At 42.7% G+C, this 23,080-nt stretch overlaps 3 protein-coding genes across 6 annotated transcripts; 2 read left to right on the forward strand and 1 right to left on the reverse strand.

The window, feature by feature from the left end:
- Positions 1–30: 30 nt before the first annotated feature.
- LOC125309135 (E3 ubiquitin-protein ligase RNF31-like) lies at positions 31–10,808 on the forward strand. The gene is made up of 23 exons (XM_048265864.1): positions 31–164; positions 612–833; positions 980–1,126; positions 1,304–1,459; positions 1,545–1,613; positions 1,747–2,047; positions 2,284–2,443; positions 2,933–3,078; positions 3,260–3,432; positions 4,083–4,304; positions 4,612–4,950; positions 5,162–5,347; positions 5,593–5,799; positions 6,230–6,403; positions 6,965–7,063; positions 7,242–7,331; positions 8,511–8,625; positions 8,743–8,855; positions 8,968–9,081; positions 9,557–9,605; positions 9,737–9,833; positions 10,339–10,501; positions 10,616–10,808. Exons 2-23 carry the CDS (start codon positions 639–641, stop codon positions 10,661–10,663), a joined length of 3,363 nt encoding a protein of 1,120 aa, XP_048121821.1. The 5' UTR covers positions 31–164; positions 612–638; the 3' UTR covers positions 10,664–10,808.
- Positions 10,809–11,113: 305 nt separating this feature from the next.
- Positions 11,114–18,914, forward strand: irf9 (interferon regulatory factor 9). 4 transcript variants are annotated; one of them, XM_048265869.1, is made up of 10 exons: positions 11,114–11,249; positions 11,652–11,707; positions 14,266–14,388; positions 14,609–14,789; positions 15,820–15,959; positions 16,363–16,441; positions 16,564–16,617; positions 16,735–17,118; positions 17,231–17,346; positions 17,569–18,914. In XM_048265869.1, the coding sequence occupies exons 2-10, from the start codon at positions 11,654–11,656 to the stop codon at positions 17,686–17,688; spliced, it is 1,251 nt and encodes a 416-aa protein (XP_048121826.1). In that variant the 5' UTR covers positions 11,114–11,249; positions 11,652–11,653; the 3' UTR covers positions 17,689–18,914. The 4 variants fall into 4 exon arrangements, with proteins under 4 accessions (XP_048121826.1, XP_048121825.1, XP_048121823.1 ...); XM_048265868.1 differs by having other exon boundaries at positions 11,180–11,249; positions 11,549–11,707; XM_048265866.1 differs by having other exon boundaries at positions 11,210–11,294.
- emc9 (ER membrane protein complex subunit 9) lies at positions 18,679–21,817 on the reverse strand. The gene is made up of 6 exons (XM_048265870.1): positions 21,625–21,817; positions 21,068–21,264; positions 20,624–20,700; positions 20,425–20,494; positions 20,157–20,251; positions 18,679–19,248 (listed from the first exon to the last, which is right to left on the reverse strand). The coding sequence occupies exons 2-6, from the start codon at positions 21,260–21,262 to the stop codon at positions 19,068–19,070; spliced, it is 618 nt and encodes a 205-aa protein (XP_048121827.1). The 5' UTR covers positions 21,263–21,264; positions 21,625–21,817; the 3' UTR covers positions 18,679–19,067.
- Between the last annotated feature and the right edge of the window lie 1,263 nt (positions 21,818–23,080).

Raw genomic sequence — 23,080 nt, forward strand, 5'->3', positions numbered from 1 at the left:
CCTGTAACGCCGTAACATTTCGAAGTTCTAGAAATTATGCACTTCCGCATGTGTTCAGAGTTGTGTGAACATCCCGAATAGAGCTCACTGGAAGCGAGTAGACCTCCCAAGGTGACAAGACCATTGAAGAGAGTGGACATATTACCACGCTTTAAGTCTTCATGGTAATACGTTACAATCTTTGAGTTTTAGAAAGAACGATAACGTTACCCAACATGAACATCTTGTAAACAAACTTTCGATATCAACACACTGTTAGCTAGCTAGGATAGCTAACCTATGCTTTGCAAGTTAACGCAGTTGTGGAATGTCGTAGCGATACGTTAATGTATGTTTTGTGTTTTAACGTACTGTTAGGATGCCATTGCCAACGTTGGCAATTGTTGTCAATTTGTTGCTGTTCAAAGTCCGTGATGATAGTTGATGAGAGCATTAATATAAGAACTAGACGTCTTAGTACATGAATGTGCATCATGTTATCGTGTTATGTCGTTCGTTCGATTTTTGTGATTGGATTAGCCAGTGTTTTGACTTTTCCCATCCACAGACTTTGTGAGGTCCCCTCCCCTCTGTGCTTTTTGCTCAACCTTCTCTCACCTGTGTTTGTTTAGAAGCCCCATATGTAAGTCAGCGGTGTTATGGCACTTTCGAATCAGTTTGAAGAGCTCAGAAGGAGGGCAAAGTCTCAACTGGCTTTGTCAGGCTCCATCCCAGAAATAAGGGCAGATGTCACAGCAATGGCTGAGATGGCCCTACCCCTGTCTGAGCGGTACCAACACATCAACGCTGAAAAAATGGTTTCGGAGAATGCTGTTGGACAAAGTAAACATGAGGTGTGTGGATATATAAGAGCTGGCTTCTGATTTCTCTTTCACTTCCGTTTTTGCATTGTGTCTGTCTCCGTCTTTGTCTGCTCAATTCCCTTTCCTTTTGTGCTCTCTTCTTATCAATTATAGTATTTTCTCCCCTCTCCCTATAGGTGCTTGAGTGCTTTGCACGCTTACTCAAAGCAGTCAGTATTCTGGAGAAATATGGCTGTAATCTGACCAACCCCAACAGGCCCAAATACTGGCGCAGTGTCAAACACAATAACCCAGTCTTTAGGACCACTGTGGATGCTGTTAAGGTAGATGGGAACCCTCTGAGCCTACATACATATGTAATTGTCGAATTGTATGTGTATGTGAGTCTAAGTGCTGACTTTATGACTGCAAGCAAGTCTTGTGCATTTGTGAAAGTCATAAAGATTGAGGTATTGTGCACAACACAAAATTGATCTTTGTTTTGTTTTGTTTTTCCACAGGGTGGTCGGGAAGTGCTTTCTCTCTATGGATATACTAGTCAGCTCCCAGATGGCCTTAGCTTTCCAGATGATGTCATAGAGCCTGATGTTAGAAGGGTGGCAGAGGTTACTGTGGAAGTCACGATGTTGCGCACAGAGTTGGACATGCTTGTCAAGGTCATCATTGTTTTTGTGATCTAGGGATCTCATACAAGCTTGTTAGGTGATGATACTGACCAAATATTTCCTTTTTTTCTGTAAGGAGGTGCATCCCCATCCTGAGTTCTTCGAGATTGTTATACCAGCTCTTCAGGGACAAAATAATCCTGAAGTATGTATGAGAACTATCCTTGTCTATACCATCTCTCTTGGTCTCTCGCTCTCTCAGCCCCCCACACACACAAACACAAACACACACACACACACACACTCACTCTCTTCTCTCTCAATCTCTCTCATTGTAGGAGGTCATGCCTGATGCCAGTGTTATTCTCGCTAAATCTCCACCACTTCAACCCAAGATCCCCACCCATACTCATGCCCCCATAGATATATCCTTGATTCCCACTCCACCAGCCCAGCTAGTAGTGCAGTCAGATCCTCCTCTAGAGCCCTCCTTCAGACCCCACCAAGTGTGTGACATGTGTGGCGGGGCATCCACACTCCTCTGTTCCTCTTGTAACTCAAGGCCCTTCTGTGATGCCTGTGATGCCTTATACCACCGCCACCCTGATAGGGCCAGTCACAGAAGAGATAGGGTTCAAGGTGAGCAAAACTGCACCAGTCAACTATGACTTGCATGAAATGCATGTTTCGCTTTAGAGCAGACAATGACTGAACAGACAAACTACTAATTAGGGATGCACTGATACCAATTACAGACTGAATGCAAAAACGAAAATAATTGTACCGTATTTCTGTACCGGAACCAAACACAGATATTACTTCCAATGGCACTAATTCTTGAGAAATTACTAAAAACTAATGTGTTCCTCTTTCAGAAAGCTGTTCCATTTGTGGAGTCTCCCCTGTGTCTGACCACTGTGCCTCCTGCAGCCAACATCTGTGCATTGAATGTGACCGGCTATACCATTCCCATCCAAGTCGCAGGGAACACAAGAGACAGAAAATCAATTACACACCACCGGTTAAAGCTTTGAGGTTAGAGACCAATATTGGTGAAAATATCTATTCAGAATGTACTTTCTTTTCAACTCATTGTAGTCATTGGTGTGTTGGGTTTGGAGCTGTACTAGTGAAGCAGATGGCTGCCTTTGATTCCGTGTTGTGACCAGTATACCACCATCTCCTATTGATTGAAAGCTTTGAAAATATGAACAGTTGCCCTTGTGTCCTTATACCTGAATGAATGATTAGCATCCAGGAGAGCCTGGGTGTTTCAGGGTATACAGCCTATTTTATCCAGTTGTAAAGTGCTTATAGTAGATGAGTTAAGCCACCAGCCACAGGAACAGCAAAGCTACCATTTCATATTATATTTAGTTATTTATTGCTCAATGTGACACCCTTACCCTGTATATTTGTATTTTAGAATCATCTGTTAATATAATCAGCATTCAGTATTGAGGAGGGTGTGAATGTTTGTTATTCCTGTACATTTCTTTACTAAACTGTTCTGTGTACCCACAGTCATTCTTTGTCGACGTGGGAGTGTGTCCGGTGCACCACAGTGAATAATGTTCAGGCCGTGTTGTGTGCCAGCTGTGATTGCCCTCGCTTGGCCAGTGCTGTCCCAGTGGGCTCTGAAGAATCACTGCAGCCATCCACCATCACAGGTTACCCAGGCACACCTGTCTACTTGCGTTCATCCTCATACTTACCATGCATTTTCTTCACCTGTGCCATGCTGTTTCCATCACATCTCCAATCTGCATTATTGTGTTTTCTTTATCTCCTGTCTTTGTTGTTCCTCTCTCTCTCTCTCTCTCTCTCTCTCTCTCTCTCTCTCTCTCTCAGAGTGGCAGTGCAGGAGTTGTACAGTGGTGAACCCTGGCAGCAGCGTGTTGTGTACGGTGTGCGAGCGTCCTCGTCTCGCCACGCGTCCCTCTGTCAGCCCCAGCCGTCCTCTCCCAGCTCCACCCACACCACCCACACCACCCACACCACCAGTCCAGCTGGGCGAGAACCAGGTAACTTCATGGCTCTGTTTGCTCATCTCTATACACTGGGAAATTAGTTTGCACAGGTACTCTTTGGTAACCTGACCCTAGCCAGATGAATTTCGCTCCGCCTAGCTCCACTCATCCATCTGGAACCGATCCATTGAAGTGTTGCTTCAGAAGGCTGGGCCTAATCAAAAAATGCTTGCATATGATTGAATAAGCCACTTGTCCGTCATCTATTGACGTGCTACTTCAACAACTCACATCGAAGCCAACCCGTGACGCTGATAAGTCTCACAGTCGCTTCTACGCTATGTCACATCTATGAAACTCCCGCCCTGCGTCCTGATTGGCTGTACCATAAAATCGGTTGCAGAAATCACTCTCAATGGAAGAGGTCCCAGATGGATGTGAGTGAAGCTAGGCGGAGCTAAGCGGAACGAAATTCATCTGGCTACGGTCAGGTTAACTCTTTGGTGTATGGGACAGAAATTTCTGACTGGTCGATATCCACACCAGACTTTATAATGGACTGACAGAAGCGTATGCTGATCCATCTTATCATTGTGTATGTTAAGTATCTACTGTAGTGTGCTAAGCATCTCAACAGTCAAGTTCTCCAGCTCCCTCCACATTCCTCTCTCTTAATTGGAATCTTTTTGTTTTTCTTTTCTCAGTGGATGTGTGAGCACTGCACGTTTGCCAACTCATCGCCCTCAGGGCTTTGTGAGATGTGCAACCTGCCACGCCAGGAGCCTCGAAAGAGCCATAAGCTCCTCCCTCTGTCGCCAACCAACACCAACACTACACCCTCAAAGCCTAAACCGAAGCCCAGGAACATGCAACTACAGGCGCAGAAGATGAAGGAGGAGGGCCAGAAACTTGTCAATCATATCAGGGTGGGTAGATCAATCGGCCAATAAACTACGGTTACACCTCGAGGACGGATGGGTGGATAGTTAGATTTCTTTTTTTCTTTAATACTCCTAAAGGGAAATTGAAATTTCCAGTCACTTTATACCACTACGATACAGCTATAACAGTAGGAAAGCACACCAGAACATAAATAGGTTAAAAAACCTGAAAATCTATAAAAAGATGGATAGCTATTGAATACATATGATGTATAAAGAGCCTATGTTGCCTCTTCTCTGTCGTTTAGCTCTGTAACACCTCCTTGTCTTTGTGATCCCTCTGGTGCCTTAGGAAGGGGAGAAGAGGGGAATGACCCCAGAGGAGGTGTACGCTGCCCTCTGCGTCTCCAGCAATAGCAACGTCAACCCGTGTGACTGGATCGCGTCTGAACTTCCCCACCTGTTGGACGAAATCTGCGCCATGGCCATGTCTGTGCAGCAAACGTACAGGAATGGGGACTCTGCAGTGGAGCAGAGGGAGGGCGCATCAGACATGAGCACTGGCACGGCTCCAGGAGATCGGCGTGGGGAAGTGCAGCTGTCCAGAGCCGAGGCCAAACAGGCTTGGCTAACAGCAGGGGGCGACACTGAGAAGGCTGTGCGGCAGCTGTTGAGGAGTAGACAAGCCAAGGTAACTTGGACAAGCTCAACAGGATCTCTAAAGAGTCTGAACAATCCTCTTATCTCACTTTGGGTGGTGTGTTTTGTTTGTTACTGCATATTTACTTCTGTTACGTATGATTCTCAATTAGAAACAGATAGGTGTGTATGTACTTGTACAATGTACTTAGCCCTTTTCGTGTGTGTGTGTGTGTGTGTGTTAACATGTATGTATGTTGTAGATGCAGGAGCTGCATTCACTGGGCTTCCAGAACCGGGCCCAGTGTGAAGCAGCCCTGAGGCAGAGTGGCGGTGACATACGGGGGGCGCTCTCTGTTCTGCAGCGGCCCCTTCTCGAGCCCTTTCACCAGCGTGTGTGGAGCAGTCTGCCAGAGGCCCCCATTGATCTCGACAACCCAGACAAACAGGTCCTCACTTATGCTGACTGTGCTTTTTTGCAAATGACATTTTTAGCTATGTTTTTTTTTTTTTCAGTTCTAATGGCATTATTTATGGGCATTTATGTAAAGATGTGATATGGCGACTCTGTCTCTCATTTCTCTATATTAGCATTAGCATTAGTACCGGTATGTTTCGTTTTTTAAAGAAAATGTTAAACTGCAAGTTAAAGCCAATAAAGCGTCTCTGTGGCTCTCTCCACTTCTCCCTGTAGAGGATGTGTCGCAGGCTGCTAGCGCTCTATGATCTGCCTAGCTGGGGGCGCTGTGAGCTGGTACTGTCTCTGCTGCAAGAGCCAGAGATGGACTACTCTCTGGAGGATGTGGTGCAGGCTGTCAAAGAGAGCCAAGATCGGGACTTTATCCGACGCATGCTGAACAACTCGTGCACTATGTGCTACAGCAATTTTCCTCTGAACAAGGTGTGTGTACATGTACACACACATATATATATATATATATATATATATATATATATAAATGAAGAGTTCAGATGCAAAACCCTCTAAATCCGTCTGACCACATTTCTTTTAAATGAGCATTTAAAATCCGGTTCCTATAGGTTTTTGCATAGAAATCGATATTTCAGACCAGGAAGAGAGTGTTATTTGGTGTGTTTTGAAGTTAAATTATTTGATTAACGTATACTATGTGAGGAGAGCATTCACTCACCATCTTTATCTCATTTTTGACGTAGGTGGCATTTAGAGGCTTTTGGATCTGAACCCTTCATATATATTACACACAAACACACACACAAACAAACACACCAGATGTGTAAATGGGTATGTCCTATGTGTTTGTGTGTGTGTGTGTGTGTGGGGTCTATCACTGTTGTCCTTCATCTTGCAGATGCAGTCCCTGACTTCATGTCAGTGTTTAATGTGCAGCGAGTGCTTTACCCGTCACTTCACTATTGCCATCAGAGACAAACATATCCGAGATATGGTGTGTCCAAACTGTGAGGAACCAGACATTAACGACCCAGAGCACCTTGACAACTACTTCTCCACTCTAGATATTCAGGTAGGAGGGAGCAGGGAGAAGGCACAGTGGTAAGGGGGTCAGTGGATAGGAAGAAATGAGAATGGGATGAGAATGGGATGGGATTGGGATGGGATTGGGATGGGAGTAACAACAAAAAATGACCAAACTTTGTTATATTGAGAATGCAAGAAAGGGACTTGTCCAGTTATTTGCTGTTTATGTACAGTATATATTAGTCAGATCTTTCATCCAAGTATGGAGTGTGAAGTGCACATTTGAGGAAGTTGGTACTATATGCATAGTGCTGTGGACTTGGTGGTGGGGTGGGCTCCAGGTGGGCTCAACTGAAATATGTGATTAGAGGGGGCCACAAAATTATGTTCTCTTTTAACTGAAGACATGTTCTTACTAAAAAGTCGAACACATTTAAAAATGTACTAATAATATTAGAAAGGATAATAAGTAGCCCTAGATGTAGGCAGTTGCAGTCAAAAAGTTTAAGAACCACTGGACTAGGCCACAGATTGCATGTTGCAACTCAACAGGTTCGGAGAGGATTGTAGTCTAGAAACACCAGTGACTGACTTTCTCATCCTCTAGCTGCGGGACTGCCTTGCGAGAGATGTTTTTGATCTCTTCCACAAGAAGCTGACGGAGCATGCCCTCATGCAGGACCCTAAGTTCCTGTGGTGCACTCATGTGAGTAACCGTTCACCTCTAGGTCCATGCATCTACAGAGTGCACTCAGATCAGCTAATTCAAGTTCAGGGCAGTGCCTGTTCATTGAAAGATGGCACCTCTCTAGTGATCACTTATGAAGCACAGAGACTTTCTCTATTACCTGCCATCACTAAAACATCTCTCCTTCTTCTCTTAGTGTACAAATGGCTTCATCTATGATGGTATCCAATTCAAGGTCACCTGTCAGAGCTGCAGAAAGAGCTTCTGTGCCCAGTGTAAGAAACCTGTGAGTATCTTTCAACAGCAAGATGCATTTTGGAAATAATAATAATTTACAAATCTCAAACCCTATATTTAGCTGAGAATAGTTCAAAGACAACATATCAACTGTTGAAGGAGAGAGATTTTTTTAAGGTTTTATTTAATGTCAGCAACTCATTTAAAAAAAGCTGTGTTGCTTCACCTCTTCTTTAACTACATTCTGTAAACCAGTTGCTAGAGTTTTGAGAATGAAATGTGGTCACATTGCCCGATATAGGACTTCAGCTGCTCAGCAGTCTGCAGTCTTCTTAATCTTGTTTTTCATTCAATGATGCTCTCAATTAGACAGGTCTGGACTGCAGACATACCTTTTCAGCACCTAGACTCTTCGTCTTTGAAGAAATACTGTTTAAATATGTGCAGAATTAATTTAAGGATTTTCCCCCCCTGAAATATTCAAAAAGTTCCTTCCTGAATAGACATTGTCTGGATGACCATTTGGGCTCTGTGCACTAGCTTACTTGAAGTCGGCAAACCAGTTTCCTGTTCATTGACATGGCTGTCAACAAGCACCTGAAGATGAGTGCTTTAGTTGTATCAAAATGTAAGATGCAATGTATGTAAGTCTTAATGTCTATGGGCGGCTCTAAAGAGCACTGATGTGTGCCACTGCTCGGCTTCAAGTCGTTATTAAAGCGATTATAGCTTCCACCTTTTTCCTAAAAACACAAGCCGTTCAGTGGCTGCACAAAATAAGGAGGGAAGGATTTTCGGTGAGCACACGTTTTCAGGTGCTTGTTGACAGCGATGTCAACGAACAGGAAACTGGCTTGCCGACTTCAAGCTAGTGCACAGAGCCCATACGGTCATCCAGACAATGTCTTTTCAATGTCTTACAATTAACTTACCAGAATCGCTACATGCATCCTTGTGGTGTCACTTATCAAATGAATGAGGGTAATCCTCTACACACTGTCACAGATTATGTTATATTTTTAAAAGGCACTAAACTTAAACTCTATGCACTTTGTACATTATTTCCATTCAGTTGTGACAGATACCGTGATGTATCATAGATAAATCTTTTGCAATGCATTGAGTTATCGTTATAGTGGCCAAACTGTTGTGACCATATCAATATGTGAGGTACTTTGCAATTCCCAATTGCCTTGTGTAAAAGTGACCAACTGATAATGCTTTTCAGTGGGAAGATCAGCATGAGGGTGTGTCCTGTGACGTGTTCCAAGCCTGGAAGCGAGAGAATGACCCAGAATACCAAAGACAAGGACTCGCCGGCTACCTGCGAGACAATGGAATCAGTGAGTCCCCAGGGGTCTATACCTGAAGTGCATGGTGTAATAGGGACATCATTTTGACACCACATTTAAAGCATGCACAGTACAATCATAACTAATAAACACACAATCCCTCCTTAGTCTGTCCCAACTGTAGGTACCAGTATGCTTTAACCAGAGGAGGATGCATGCATTTCACCTGCACCCAGTGTCGATATGAGTTCTGCAGTGGCTGTAACAATCCTTTCCACAAGGTAACTATGCTTGTGCTGTGTGAGTCTTCTTGAATTGCTTTCGATGGTAAGGGGTCATTTGTTCATACAGTTATTTACCCACATACATGAACAAAGTGTGTCTCCTTTGCAGACTGGCTGTACTGTGATACAGTGCTCTGTCACAGGGCTGCATGCCCACCACCCCAGGGACTGCTTGTTCTACCTGCGGGACTGGGAGCCAAAGAGACTGCAGGAGCTTCTCCAGGTAGGAAGAGGGAGAGCTGACGAAATGTTAAATGGCAGTAGTCCAGGGGGGCGCTAGGAGGCGCTATAGCCTGGCTCTGCTCACTTATTGCTTTTAGCTCAGTTCCCACTGAGATGGTAGTGTAGACACCCTCCTGCCCATATGAATCGCTCAGCCAATCAGCGAACAGCGGAGGTGGATAAGGGGGATGTTGAGCATTGAAACACTGTACTGAGAACATGCAAAGTGTTTGAGGATGGCTAAGCAATTACCGGTACATGTTTCCCCTTTTGAGGTTAGAGAATTGCACATTTGATTTTGAAACAGTATGTGACAAGCACCAACCTCAAACCTTTTAATGAGATTGTGTGATGTAGTCTATTGTAGGCTTTGAATGAAACCATGAATGTAATGGTTTCACTTTGATTTGCTTACGAGAGGTCATTTGAATTACTGAATCATGGGACCCTATTAAAGCTTAACCCTATTTCAACAGAGGAATGGAGTCGACTTCAACACAAACCCGCCGAATGGCACTCAGACTGGTATGGCAAGAATTGTTCTACAAACAATTGTACTCTTTTATTTTCACTTTTTCAGTCTTGCTTAATTCACACACTCTTTTTTTTCACTTGATAAGAGTGATCCCTCACACGCTTTCTTTTCCTTTTCTCAGGAACATGTGGAGTGATGGAACAGAAGGATGAGGGTGGGCAGCACATGGACTCTCCCTGTGGGATTCAGACCCAGCCTGGACAGGCAGGACTGTGCGAGTGAGTTGTAGTCTCCCCTCCCCACCAACACATTTCATATTCTCATAAATCAGTAGAGCCACTAATTGAAGTGATAAAGGCTGATTGAAGTTGTCAGATGGGACTTGTAAATATCCTAGATGGGACTTGTAAATGTCCTAAATGTAATTTATGTAAACAATGTAGAGTAAAAAGATGACTGATCATCAGTTTGAGCGGGGAGTTGTCTGTGTAAGTGGGAGGCTGGGAGCTCAACATTAGTAACATGACTATACCTTAGCTGTAACTGACTGTGTAGACATAACCCTGTTATGTTTTTAAAACAGTTTAAAAACGCAGGGAACTGCAGCAATAGATCTGTTGATGATTAACCAAATGCCATGTAATGATGCTGTTTAACATGCTGTGTGTCCTCCTGAGAGACAGTGTCTTGAAGTTTCACTATAACCACCTCTCACATGTCAGAATTATTAGAGACATGACAATGTTTGGACTCTTTTATGTATTTTTTTTTATTTGTTTGTAGGAAACATTACCGTGAGTATCTGGTGAGTCTCATCAATAGTCACACCTTGGATCCAGCTCATCTGTTTGATGAGACAGAATTGAAGGCTGCCTGTAGGAGACACCAAATTGACCTAACGCAGGAGGCAGAGGACCAGAGAATGTACCATGCAAGGCTTTTGCAGGTGACTATTAAAGAGTCTTTGGGGGTTATTGTGTATTGCAGTATCCTGTGTGGGAATCTGATAGTTGAAATTATACTGATGTGAGTTTTGTGTGTGTTTCTTTTTCCATGTTAGAAAATATTGGAGATTCCACTTGGAGACAAGGTTCCTCGAAAGAAATAACTCCTGTTTATAAAGCAAATCTTTTTACTGTTTCTGAAAGATCCAGAACATGAATCCACAGACATGTGGGTTTTGATCTTTTTAAACCACTAAAATATAATAATGTGATTAAATAAAAAAAAAAGGTGTCTTGTATAAAATATTAAAACAAAATATGTCTTCCACTTATTTTCTTTGGTTGAATAGTCTCATGATGCGACAAACTAGGCCTAATACAGAAATAAACATGTTTTCTCTTTTATAAATGTAACTCTTATAACCGTTAATATAATTAAAAATGTGAGAATGCAATCGCATAGCATAGTCACATTTATTTCGAAAGCATGGTCTCTTAGCGCAGGACACAATATAGCACACTTTTCTGCCGCAAACAGCTAAAGATGTGCAGTTGTTTGTTTATTTTGTTTACAACTGATCTCTCTCAAGAGAGGTCAAAACACCGCCATCTATCGATTTCAAAAGATACATGCCTGGGATTTCTTCGATGTCACGTGGTTTCTGGGAAACGGCTTAGTTGTTTTCTACACTAGCAGCTGAGATCTGGGAACCACAGGAACTTCCTCCACTGGCATAGTAGGATCGCCAGGTAGGCTACTAGCTTCTATCCGACGGAAGGCTTCACAGCTCTCTGGTAGGCTACGTTATGAAGTAAACTATACTGGCTATTTATATATTTAAGAAACATGTGTGCAGTAAATACCGTTAACTTTTAGAGTTGTAGAGTTTTAAGAGGTCTGAAATACGGGACGGTTGGTAATAGCTGACGTTCTTATACATGTTTTAGCCAGCATGGTATCTAACGTTAATTTTAACGTTTAAATTCAATTGAGTATGATGTTAAAATTGTTAAACAGATATTTAAAAAATTACGTGTCGTTCATCCAGCCACACTGGTCATCGGGGAGAACTGTGTTGACATGAAAACTGACGGCAACGGCAGTCACCAAAGGTTAACCAGAGAAATACGCCGTTTTTGTCATTACTGCAGATATGCCTTCGGGAATTCGGTCAACGCGCCGACTGCGCTCCTGGATGGTGGACCAGGTAAATTGTGTCTGTTGTTTCAAAGATGCGCTAGCTCAGTGGGTTTACCTCCGTGCGAGCGCTGAGGGCTGTAACGTCAAAAGTGAAAGTGGCTGGTAGCTGGGTGTAGCCTAATCCATTACATTACATTACATTACATTTGGCTGACGCTTTTTTAACCAAAGCGACTAACAACATGGTAAACAGTAAGTGTTAGAACAATTCTCACAATTTAAAAACATTAGAGTACAGTAAGAATAAGTGCGTCGGTGAGTGCTGTTTTTAACAGTTACTTGTCAGTTTAAAACGGCTGGTGAGTGCTAGGATCAGTAAGACTTGTTGTAAGTGTTGCTATGAGAGTAGATGTTCTCTAAAGAGCTGGGTCTTCAGGAGTTTTTTGAAAGTGGAAAAGGATGTCCCTGCCCTTGTAGGAACTGGCAGTGTGTTCCACCAACGAGGAACAACAGATGAGAAAAGTTTGGATTGGCTTGAGCGTACCGGTGGTAGAGCTAGACGTCGTTCGTCAGAGGAGCGCAGCGGTCTGGAGGTAGTGTAAGTCTGTATGAGGGCATTCAAGTAGGTGGGAGCAGAACCGGAGACTACTTTGTAGGCACGCGTTAGAGACTTGAATTTGATGCGGGCCGCCATAGGTAGCCAGTGTAGCTGGATGAGCAGCGGGGTAACATGTGCCCTTTTGGGTTGGTTGTAGACCAGGCGCGCCGCCGCGTTCTGGATCATCTGAAGTGGTTTCACTGCGCAGGCTGGGAGACCTGTCAGGAGGGCATTGCAGTAGTCGAGTCGTGAGGTGACTATTGCCTGAACCAGAAGTTGGGTAGCATCTTGAGTCAAGTAAGTCCTGATTTTCCGTATGTTGTAGAGTGCGAAACGGCATGACCGGGTGACTTAGGCAACATGATCTGAGAAGTTTAGTTGGTTGTCGAGAACAACTCCTAGATTTCTTGCAGTCCTGGTCGGTGAAACAGACAGGGAGTCAAATTTGATGTTGATGTCGTGGTGTATGGTAGGTTTAGCTGGGATGACCAGCAGTTCAGTCTTTGAGAGGTTCAGCTGGAGGTGGTGTGCCTTCATCCATGTAGCTATGTCTGAGAGGCAATCCGAGATCCGTGCTGAAACCAGGGGGTCGTCAGGTGGAAAGGACAGATAGAGCTGTGTGTCGTCTGCATAGCAGTGGTATGAGAAGCCGTGCGAACGGATAATCTGTCCCAAGGAGGTGGTGTAGATAGCAAAGAGGAGGGGCCCAGCACTGAGCCCTGGGGACCCCTGTGGAGAGATGGTGAGGTGCAGATAGCTGACCAAGCCATGATACGTTAAACGAGCGTCCTGTGAGGTAGGATTCAAACCAGGAGAGAGCAGAACCGAGATTACCATGTCAGCGAAGTATAGAGAGAAGGATACGGTGATTAACCGTGTCAAAGGCAACCCGATAAGTCAAGCAGAATGAGTACTGATGACCGGCGGTCGCCCTGGCTTCTTTAAGGCTTCTGTTACAGACAGCAGAGCCGTTTGGTAGAGTGGCCGCTTTTGAACCCAGACTGATTTGGATCCAGAAGGTTGTTCTGTGAAAGGAAGTCAGAGACCTGTTTGGAGACTGCTTTCGTTCAATGCCTTTGGATAGGAAAGGCAGTAGTGAGACAGGGCGGTAGTTCTCGACTTGAGCAGGGTTGAGAGAAGCTTTCTTAAATAACGGTGTTACCGGGCCATTTTGAGCGCTGTTGGAAATGTGCCGGAGGTTAGCGAGGCATTGATCACATGTGTGATAGCTGGAGCGATGGTCGGGCTGATGGACTGAAGTGGGCTCGTAGGTATAGGGTCCAGCGAGCATGTGGTAGGACGGCTGCATGTCAGGAGTCTGGACACTTCACTCTCGGAGAGAGGCGTGAATGCTGAAAAAGATGTTCCAGCAGTCCCTAGAGGTTGTAGGAGTGCGGTATCTGAGTCAGATGCGTTGAGTGGGCATGTAGAGAATAATCCAGTGGTTTTCAAAGTGGGGGCCGGGGCCCCGTGGCGCTAGCCAGGCTAGGGGCCCCAGCAAGTTGGAAGGAAAAATAAAAGCAGCAAATACATTTGAAGAATTTAAAATATACCTATTACTATGAGGGTTGTTATACAATGCCATTATAATAATTTGTCAAATATCTGTACATTGTATTTTCCATGATAATGACTGGGAATAATAGTAGAGTGATAACTCTCATATAGCAGAAAGCTCCAAATGCAATTTTGTACACATTGTATGCTCCATCGCGAAGTGCTTGTGGCTAAAATAATTATTAGGATTAGCTTAATGTATTTTACATTTGCCGTAGTATTGTCGATGGGTTTAATAACACATCAAGGGGGTCCTTGGCCAGAACCTAGTGGTATTTGGGGGGCCTTGTTGTGGAAAAGTTTGGGAACCCCTGGCCTAATCCCTGATCACTAAAAGATCACTGCTGTTTTTTTTTAATGGCATGCCAGCGGTTACTCCTGAAGTTACCTGGGTAGGCCATGCCTTGTTTCTAGTATATCCTTCTGGGGGGACAGAGACCTACAACCCCATGTGTTTGTGAACTCAACAGGTGAGCAGTGGAAAGTATCCAGGACTGGTTTGGGATGACCAGAACAAGACTATGTTCCGCATCCCATGGAAACATGCAGGCAAACAAGATTTCCGTAGCGAAGAGGATGCTGCCATTTTTAAGGTAATTCCAACATAGCCACAGTGTGCACTCAGCTGGCCAAGGCAGTTTGAGAAGATTTTAGAAACGTACGCATTTCTGGAGAAAAGGCAAAGTGATGTCTTCTTATGAAATTACAGCATTGTGGCCACAGATGCAGACACACCCATTGTTGAAACAAACTTCCCAATTTTGTTTTCTTGTTATTCGCTGGTGTGCTAAAACTGGTGTACGCTCCCTGCAGGCTTGGGCTGAGTTTAAGGGGAAGCTGACAGAGGCTGGGCGCACAGACCCTGCTTCCTGGAAGACTCGTCTTCGCTGTGCCCTCAACAAGAGCCCCGAATTCAGTGAGGTTACAGAAAGGTCACAGCTGGATATATCCGAGCCGTATAAAGTGTACCGTCTGGTTCCAATCTCTGAGCAAGGTAGTAACATATCTAACTACCTCTCTTTGCACACTATCCACACATTTAGGCTACAAGTTGTAGCACATCGAGTTTGGGATGCAATAGCTAGCGCTTTCCCTGTCATTCTCAGTGTCCACCAACAACCATTTATTTGGACTGAGAAGCTCCTGGTTTATGATACAAAAACATATGGTGTTTTCATGAAAACAACCATAGCTGCCTTCTGTGCTTCTTTAAGTAGAGTAAATCTACAGCGAACTTTATGGCACCTATATTTTTATATTGCTTAGGCTGAGGTGGCATGTTAACACTCCCAAAAAACAAAAGACTATTCATTATTCAGTGTAACAGACCTCATGAAACAGTATTGTATACAAAATAATGGATTTGATGTGGTCACATTATGTCTGTTTGAATGGATACAATTGTGTGGTAGATGTTACCATCAAACCATCAAACAGACAGTCAAGCAGACATTGTACTGCTAGGACATGTACTGTGAGCAGCAGTAGACTTCATGCTAACCACAAGAGGAAGTTTCGGAAAATACAGTAGAGTAGATCAGTAGACTTTTTCATTACCAAAGTCTTCTCTCTACTGCTTTTCTTAGTAGGTCGATGACAAAGAAACATTTTCTTTTTATTAAGTGTACAAATTAAACACATCTCTATGTTTGCTTTACTGAGAACTGATTTTGGGGACACCATCTCTTAAAAAAAAAAAAAAAAATACTTTCCCTTTGTTCTTCTGAATTTCTGTACAGAGAATAGTTAGGTGGTAAATATTACATTCTTCCCTGCACTGATTTCAACAGGTGTCTCATAGCATGTCACTTGTAGACATATTGTGTTTACATTAAGGGAAGCTGGTAGAGGAAGCATGTTCAGCACAGCTGCTCTAAAAGGGGTTTATCAGCGTAGGCCAGTGAGTGCGGACATTGCCTGCACTTTAGATTGGAATGGAGACGTGCTATCAGACCAGTTACACAACTGTAATTTGTTCCCTGGAGACCAATGCCATCGTAAGCAACTCCCTTTTGCCCATGCAGGATGTGTGAATGTCAAACCAGACCCGTCGAAGGCACGCACTGATAGAAGGAGGAAGAGGAGGAGTCAATCAGAGAGCGAGGAGGAGCTCTCAGCCAAGATGATAAAGGAAGAACAGTCAGCAGTGCAGAAAATCAACATGGTGGGTTTTCTCACAGCAAAATTGTCATTATTCTCATAGCAATTGTCCTCATTAGAGCTGTTGCTTACAAGTTATAAATGTTTCAAAAGTGACCAAGGATTATATCACAATATAATACTATATCACAATATAATACATTACAACAATAACAACTTAACGGATAACACCAGTTGGTGTAAAAGTTGTGTGTTTATGCTGGTTTTATCACATTAGTTTTGGTTTCACTTTTTTGCTAAATAATACAGTATTTCCCAGGTTCAGTATATGTTCAGAACCAATTATTTCAGCATTTGTGGACATAACATTGAATTGAATTAAAAAGAATGTGGAAGCACAGTTCTTTATCTTGGATTAACTTGTTAGCGTAGGTAATTCCATGTGTGATTATGAAAATGTCATGCAGGAAATGGAAGCTGTCTCGGAGGTGAACACCCAGGTTGTAGAGGTCACTGAGCCCACAGTTACCTTGAAGAATGATGGCCGTAAGTTTTAGTTCTTCATATAACAACGCATTATCTTAACCTCATATTCTAGCATAGTACTGACCTGATGTAGAAAGGAGATGTGATTTAGTTGAGGCTCATGAAAATCCTATTTCTTGCAGCCAGAGAAATCCAGTTGAATGTTACATTCGAGACTTCACCGCTTCCCTCCACAGGTAACGTATCATGTGTCAATCTTTAGACAGTTTTGCAGTTGTTTGCTTCTGTTAATCTTGATTAAAAACCCTGTAACATCAGGTCAGTCCAGGCTCACTGCTTTTCTTCTTTCCCAGCACCCCATTCCTTCCTGGTCTCTGTGCAGTTCCTGGGCAAGGAGGTGCTCAAACGCGAGGTTCGGGGAAGTGATGTCAAAATCACCTACATGCCTGTGGCTCCAGTCCCTCCCTCATCTCAGACCACTTTCCCCCGGATCCCCCTGCCAGATCCTCCTATCTCAATGGCCTCTGAACCAGCCATGCAGGCCATTTCCACCCTGCTGCCCTTCATGGAGAGGGGTGTGGTGCTGATGTCTACGGGAGCTGGGGTGTACGCAAAGCGCTACTGCCAAGGACGGGTCTTCTGGAGGGGGCCTCATACTGACACCCCCGATTTTGTCAACAAGATGGAACGTACTGCCGAGCCAGTGATGGTATTCAGCAGGGAGGCATTTAGAGAACGTGAGTGATTTCTGTCACTGATCTCAAGGTGCTGCCTACAGTACACAATAATCCCCATTTTTGTTTGCCTTGTTATTGTCGTTCACAATTGCATGTTGTGATTTGGACATAGAACTGCAAGACTATCAAACTAATGGGGGACCAGCTCCACAGACCAGCATCACCATGTGCTTTGGGGAGGAGCTCTTCAGTTCAGATGACCCTGCCACTAAACTCATCATTGTAAAGGTATGTAAACTAGACTTTAGCCAGAATCAGTTCCAGACTCTTCTGCAGTGATCAATGTATTGAACAGTAATTACAGACTCCTTGATCCAGTAATTACATTGGAATAATATGTTTGATAGTAATAAGTTTACAACTTTGGCTTTGGATTAAGCCAATGTTACTTCCTCCTCAATTTCACTCAACCATCCTTCCTCTGGATTCTTACTTTCTTTTTTTTATCAGATCTCCTTTCCCTGGGCAGAACAACAGATCATGGAGGTTGACACCCTCAAGGAGTCTGTGTCCATCCTCGAAAACCTTGGAGAAGTCACTCTCAATCTCATCCAGATACCCCAGTCTTAAAGGTATCCTGAGTGATAGCCCCTACCCTGGTGTACCTGTGGAAGCATTACCAATGGCAGAAGCACTACTTGCTCTACATGGAAAAATCCAAGTCTATCAATGCACTTTACACTGAAGGATTTGGTCCACAGGTGGTATTTTGACACTCTTCTGGGACAAAAAGTCGATGGAAATGACACTTAACACTAGATAACTCCAACCTCCTTCCAACCCAAAACAGTTCAATGTACTGTTTTCATACTTGTGGCGTCCAACTCCCCAGAAGTATCAAACCTTGTTGAGTGAGGAATGAGAGAAAAAAATAGACACGATTTGACATGATGAAGTTAAATGACCGCCGTTATCCCTAGCCACACATTCTTGATAAGCATTAAATTCAGAGCACTGACTATCTAGAATTGAGTTCATCAGTGTGTGTATTACTTATTGCCTCAAACACAGGAAGGGAGTAGGAATGCGAACCTTTGTTGTCTAACTATAATGTGCCACCTGAAATGTGTATTTCAGATCTAATACATCACTTAGTAACTGGACTACCTTCCTAAATGCATAATTCTTTGTGAAACTAGCTGTGGGTATGCCTGTTTGTCATTAGGATTACTGTTGTTGATTGTAATGGGTCTATAGTGGCTTATAGTAAGGGTTTTGCACTCCCCATATACATTAGTATTAATTGGACAAAAGGATGATACAAGAGTTACACATGACACTGCATTGTAAATGAAAATCATGTTCGCCATTAGGTTTTCTAAATTGTGTCCATAAACTGTTGCTTCGTAATGAACCTGTCAGTAATGAGTTAAAAAGCAGATTACAGGCCAAAGTGTTGAATTCCTTGTGCTCTTAAATGTGTTTTACTGTACATATTCTACTGTTTGTGTCACTCACAGTGAGCTGAATACCTAAGTGCTCAGTCACATCCTCTAAAATAGTGAAAAATAATGTAATCCGAAAATTCCAGTATGTTTCAAAGAAGACAATGACACGCTATTAGTTGGTCAAAATGTAGATTAAAAGCATACTTTAACAGGTGTATGAATACAGCAACACAGACCACAAGAAGTAAATATTTGTTTTGTACTTTCTAATGTCCACTACAACAATTTATTTTAGTAAAAGGCACAGAACTAGTAGTTTTTTTTTGTTTGTTGTATTTATCGAAAACATAATTGTTTGTCAAGGGTTCTGAAGTGTGTATGTTAAAAAATAAATACATATTTAACCTATTTCAGCGTCTGGTATAGTATGACACAATGTATAGTACATTACAACAAATCTAATCAATGCAAATAATTTTAAAAGTTGCCATTTTTTGGAACATTTCACATCAGTTTTTCATAAAGTTTATTTAATGTCCATTCCTACACCCATACATAAAATCACACATTCCCGTTGACAGGAGATGCCAATTCTGCTATTTTAGCATTCAGTTTTTGATTGGTCCAGTCCTTTGTTATGTCATCCAAATGGCTATCAAAATCCACCAAAAGTGTGTGATCTCCTGAGTCCAGTAGCTGGTTGGCTATTGAACGTGTCTCTTCCCACTGTCTTAGCATTACCCTGAAAGAAGAAACAATGTTAGCATGATCTGGGTTTTCATGTAATGAGTTAATGAATTACTCATACAATGCATGGACACTTGGGAAAATTAGCAAATAAATCTCTAGTCCCACAGAAAATGAAATTCAACTTTAAATTTCAATTCAACTTTAAAGCTGATAAAGTAATTTTTGAATATCAAGAATAACAAGTATCAAGTCTTTGGTTGTTTTACTTTTGGCATAATGTTTGTGCAAATTTTAGCAAATTACATTGGGGAACGAACATTATCTTGCCATGCTAGAGCTCACAGTAATGTTATCGTCTGTGCTTAACCGGTTGGCTTCTATTTGCACACCGGTCCAGGCTGATGCTGCTTGCACAGAAATCATAACGGAAGGGAAATGTAACAAAACTGACGGATGTACAGCATGTAGGTCAAGGGATGGGGCTATTTCTTCCGCATTTCCATTGTGAGGTTAGGGGTGGGACTGTCATTACCATTTTCAAAAAAACGCAAGGGTGGCATCTTGAAAAGTCTGGTAGCGTCAAATTAGTTGGCGAGTTCGACTTCATCTCGCTGCACAGATCTCACGGAATCTTACAATACAAACATGCATCATGTTCAGTCATATCTGCACATCGCTGGAAGAAGTTAAACGTGCCCACCATTTTGTTGCTAATGCAAACAACACTTTAGCTCAAAACTCCTCAGATTAACAGAATTTTGCTCCCAAACGAAAGTTTGAACTCGTCATCCATAAATAGACCCCAGGTTGTTTTAACTCTGAATCTTTCCTTTAAAGACCTGAACCCATCAGGGTTGTTCATTCCACCACAATAAATGCATAGGAAGACATCCTGTATATTTCGTTCTTCCAAAAAGTGTGCAATCCCCCCCTTCATACAGGTGCATGTGTATGTCTTACGTGTGTTTGTCTTTCAGTATCCAGCGGGAGTCTTTGCGCTCATACATCACTATTGGAGGCACCCTGTATCCTGGAGACATTTTGGCACCATCAATCTAAAAAAAAAAAAAAAACACCTCATGTCCCCGATAAAAATTCACATTTCAGCAAAACTTAACCATCTCTACTTAGTTATGATTGTTCAACACTGCATTTGATTAATTAATTATTGAACCCAATAAATAACAGTAGCTTGTACTACCAGTGTATTCAAATAAGACAGTCTTACCATAAGCAGCACCGCTCCATTACACTGTTCAGCAATCTTATCCGCAATCTTCAAGGCACAAGGTGTTGGACTGCAAGAGATGAAAACTAAAAGCTCAGACATTTGTACAATATTTTAGGGATAGAGATATATTCAATATTCAACATACTAATGCTGTAAGGGGAAACAAAATGTATTGATGGGAAACATGATGAAACACCTGCTATCTGATATGCACGCATTGGCTTGATAGTATCCCACAATCCTCTGCTGTGTCTGTGCACACCATACATCCACCTGAAGATAATGCATTGCATTGAAGAAGACATTGCAAGTGTCAATGTGACCATTTATTTATTCACATCCAAAGTCAACAGATTCCTATAAGCTCTTTCTGCAGCAATTGCATTCAAAATATATTCTATTCACAATATGGCCATCAGAATCAGATTTATTTGGCCAAGTGTCCACATAAGGACATTGTTTCTGGCCAATGGTGTGCTCCAGTAGTACAGACAATATACAATACAATTTATTGACAATATACAACACATACACATCAAAACACATAGCCTACATGATCGACAATAAACATGTTATTTTATGAGAAAGGATTAAACTGACATTTCTGTAGACAGCCTACTTAATCAAAGCATTGGCCTACCTGTGTGAGGGCAACCTGGGTGATGGGTGCTAGGGGCAGGTGAGAGTGGAGCAGAGGTACACAGTCTGTAACACACACGCCGCCCCCTGCTGGATTGGAAGATAACAGCAGGCCGTTCACGCTGCACCGTGGAAACAAGCAAGCGTGTAGATACATCTTCACATAGGCCAGGCAGGATAACTCCACCTCCCCCATCTCTGTCTCAATGCCAAGAGAGTTATCATTATGAGTTAGATGAAAGAAATAGTCAAAAAGATTGTAACAAATATTTATTAGAGCTCCAGAACAACCAGAGACCAAGACGCAAAAATGAATGGGCGGACTAGTCTCGAAACGAGCTAGTAAGCGAACCCTATTGTAGTTTCTGCACCAACACAACCATGACACATAATGTTTACTCTAAATGCAGTGAAGATTTTGTGGAGGAACTACCGCGCACAAACTGATAACATTTGTACCTTTACTGGCGAAATCTAACGATGATGAAGCAAACAAAAAACGGCTAACTAGCACACATCTCGTTCGATGGCATTATAGGCTATGCGCCCCGTCCTTACCGTCAGTGGTTATAGTCCTGTCGAACACAAAATGCGCAAAGGAAGTAATTAATCACTTGATGTTTAAAACTATATTTCGTAACACATGTCGATTACAGAAGCTGAAATGAATGCGACATAATAACCCGTTCAGAAAACTGATCAATTTCTGACTTCCTGTACAGACACCAGCTTGCACGCCCGTAAATGCAATGTGATTCGTTACAAACATCACAATCAGCCTGCCTACTGGAGCCTGACTGGAGCACATAGTTGACCACTTCCGGCATTGAATTCATCTGCAACCAATAGGCGACAGGCAGGTCTGTTTTCCATAATGCATGAAATTAAAGCAAGGGTCTCAAACTCAAATGCGCTGGGGGCCACTTCTGCCAATGTCATCTGATTGGAGGGCCATGTCAGTGTTAAAGAATAATACAAAAAAAGAACGGCTATTTCCTAAAATGCAATGTTTTTTTTTTTTTTCATGTATTTTCAAACACAAGACTACAAACAGAACATGCAAGTCTTTTTATCTATTTTTAGACACCTGTGCTAGCAACCTTAGCTTATAAATAAAATAATGATAAAATAAATATCAATACAAATTATAAAAACAAACAAAAAAGCATAAAAACAGGTAGGCCTATGTGTGTGTTTCACACCAAATACAAATATTTTCCTCGCATAACTTTTTTAAACCTGGCAACTAGGCGTCAGGGTTAAAGCGATGGTTCGAAGTAATTTCACCCTAGGGTCGTTTGCACCATAACCCCGAGCCAAACACCCTCCCAGAACCTTTTTTCCCTTGGTCGAACCCTGGTCGAGTAAGCTTGTCAGAAACTAATGACGCTCTGCAGTCGTGAACGAACCAACTTTTATCTCAGAATTACCCCACTAATAATGCCCTGAATGGTACGAAACTTCTACAGTAGTACAACGCTGACTTTAGTCCAATAACGAGGCATTAGAAAGTTTGTAAGTGCACCAGGAGTTTTAAGGAGTTTATTTAAATAACACTTGCCTCTGCATCTGCTACTATACCACTGTGTCGACGTTTCTTCCGTGATTTGTGAAAAGCCCGTAAAAGTCCTGGCAGGAAGCGATTACATCAACGTCGGCCCAAAATAGCCTACCATCAAGCCATATAATTCAGACGAATGGTCACCCAGACAAACAATGGCATTAGCTAATGCTATAATTGTGGCTAACTAAGTAGCTACAGCAGGGTTGCCAACTTTGGGTGTTTGGCTGGAGTGAGATTTTGTGAAGTCATAGTGCGTGTGCGTTACATTTTTCCCTAAAGCTAATTTAAAAAATGTCTGTTCCCTGACTCTTTTGCTATGTATAATCCCTGATTTAGGGATTTAGACAACCAGTGTTTTTACCCTGTGGCATGGGAGGATTATGAGCCTCTGCGCCCCTGGGCACAGACATGAAAAGGGCCGCCCTACCCACCTGAAAAAGGTAGTAGCTC

The sequence above is a fragment of the Alosa alosa genome, chromosome 16, assembly GCF_017589495.1.
Source record: "Alosa alosa isolate M-15738 ecotype Scorff River chromosome 16, AALO_Geno_1.1, whole genome shotgun sequence".
NCBI lineage: Eukaryota > Metazoa > Chordata > Actinopteri > Clupeiformes > Clupeidae > Alosa > Alosa alosa.

Coding starts and splice junctions, on each gene's coding strand:
- LOC125309135 (XM_048265864.1), top strand. CDS start 639: ATGGCACTTTCGAATCAGTTTGAAGAGCTCAGAAGGAGGGCAAAGTCT. Junction 7,064..7,241: donor AGTTCCTGTGGTGCACTCAT/GTGAGTAACCGT, acceptor TTCTTCTCTTAG/TGTACAAATGGCTTCATCTA. Junction 10,502..10,615: donor ACCATGCAAGGCTTTTGCAG/GTGACTATTAAA, acceptor TTTCCATGTTAG/AAAATATTGGAGATTCCACT.
- emc9 (XM_048265870.1), bottom strand. CDS start 21,262: ATGGGGGAGGTGGAGTTATCCTGCCTGGCCTATGTGAAGATGTATCTA. Junction 20,701..21,067: donor CCCAGGTTGCCCTCACACAG/GTAGGCCAATGC, acceptor CATTATCTTCAG/GTGGATGTATGGTGTGCACA. Junction 20,495..20,623: donor GCGTGCATATCAGATAGCAG/GTGTTTCATCAT, acceptor CATCTCTTGCAG/TCCAACACCTTGTGCCTTGA.
- irf9 (XM_048265869.1), top strand. CDS start 11,654: ATGCCTTCGGGAATTCGGTCAACGCGCCGACTGCGCTCCTGGATGGTG. Junction 14,389..14,608: donor AGGATGCTGCCATTTTTAAG/GTAATTCCAACA, acceptor CGCTCCCTGCAG/GCTTGGGCTGAGTTTAAGGG. Junction 17,119..17,230: donor CAGGGAGGCATTTAGAGAAC/GTGAGTGATTTC, acceptor ATTTGGACATAG/AACTGCAAGACTATCAAACT.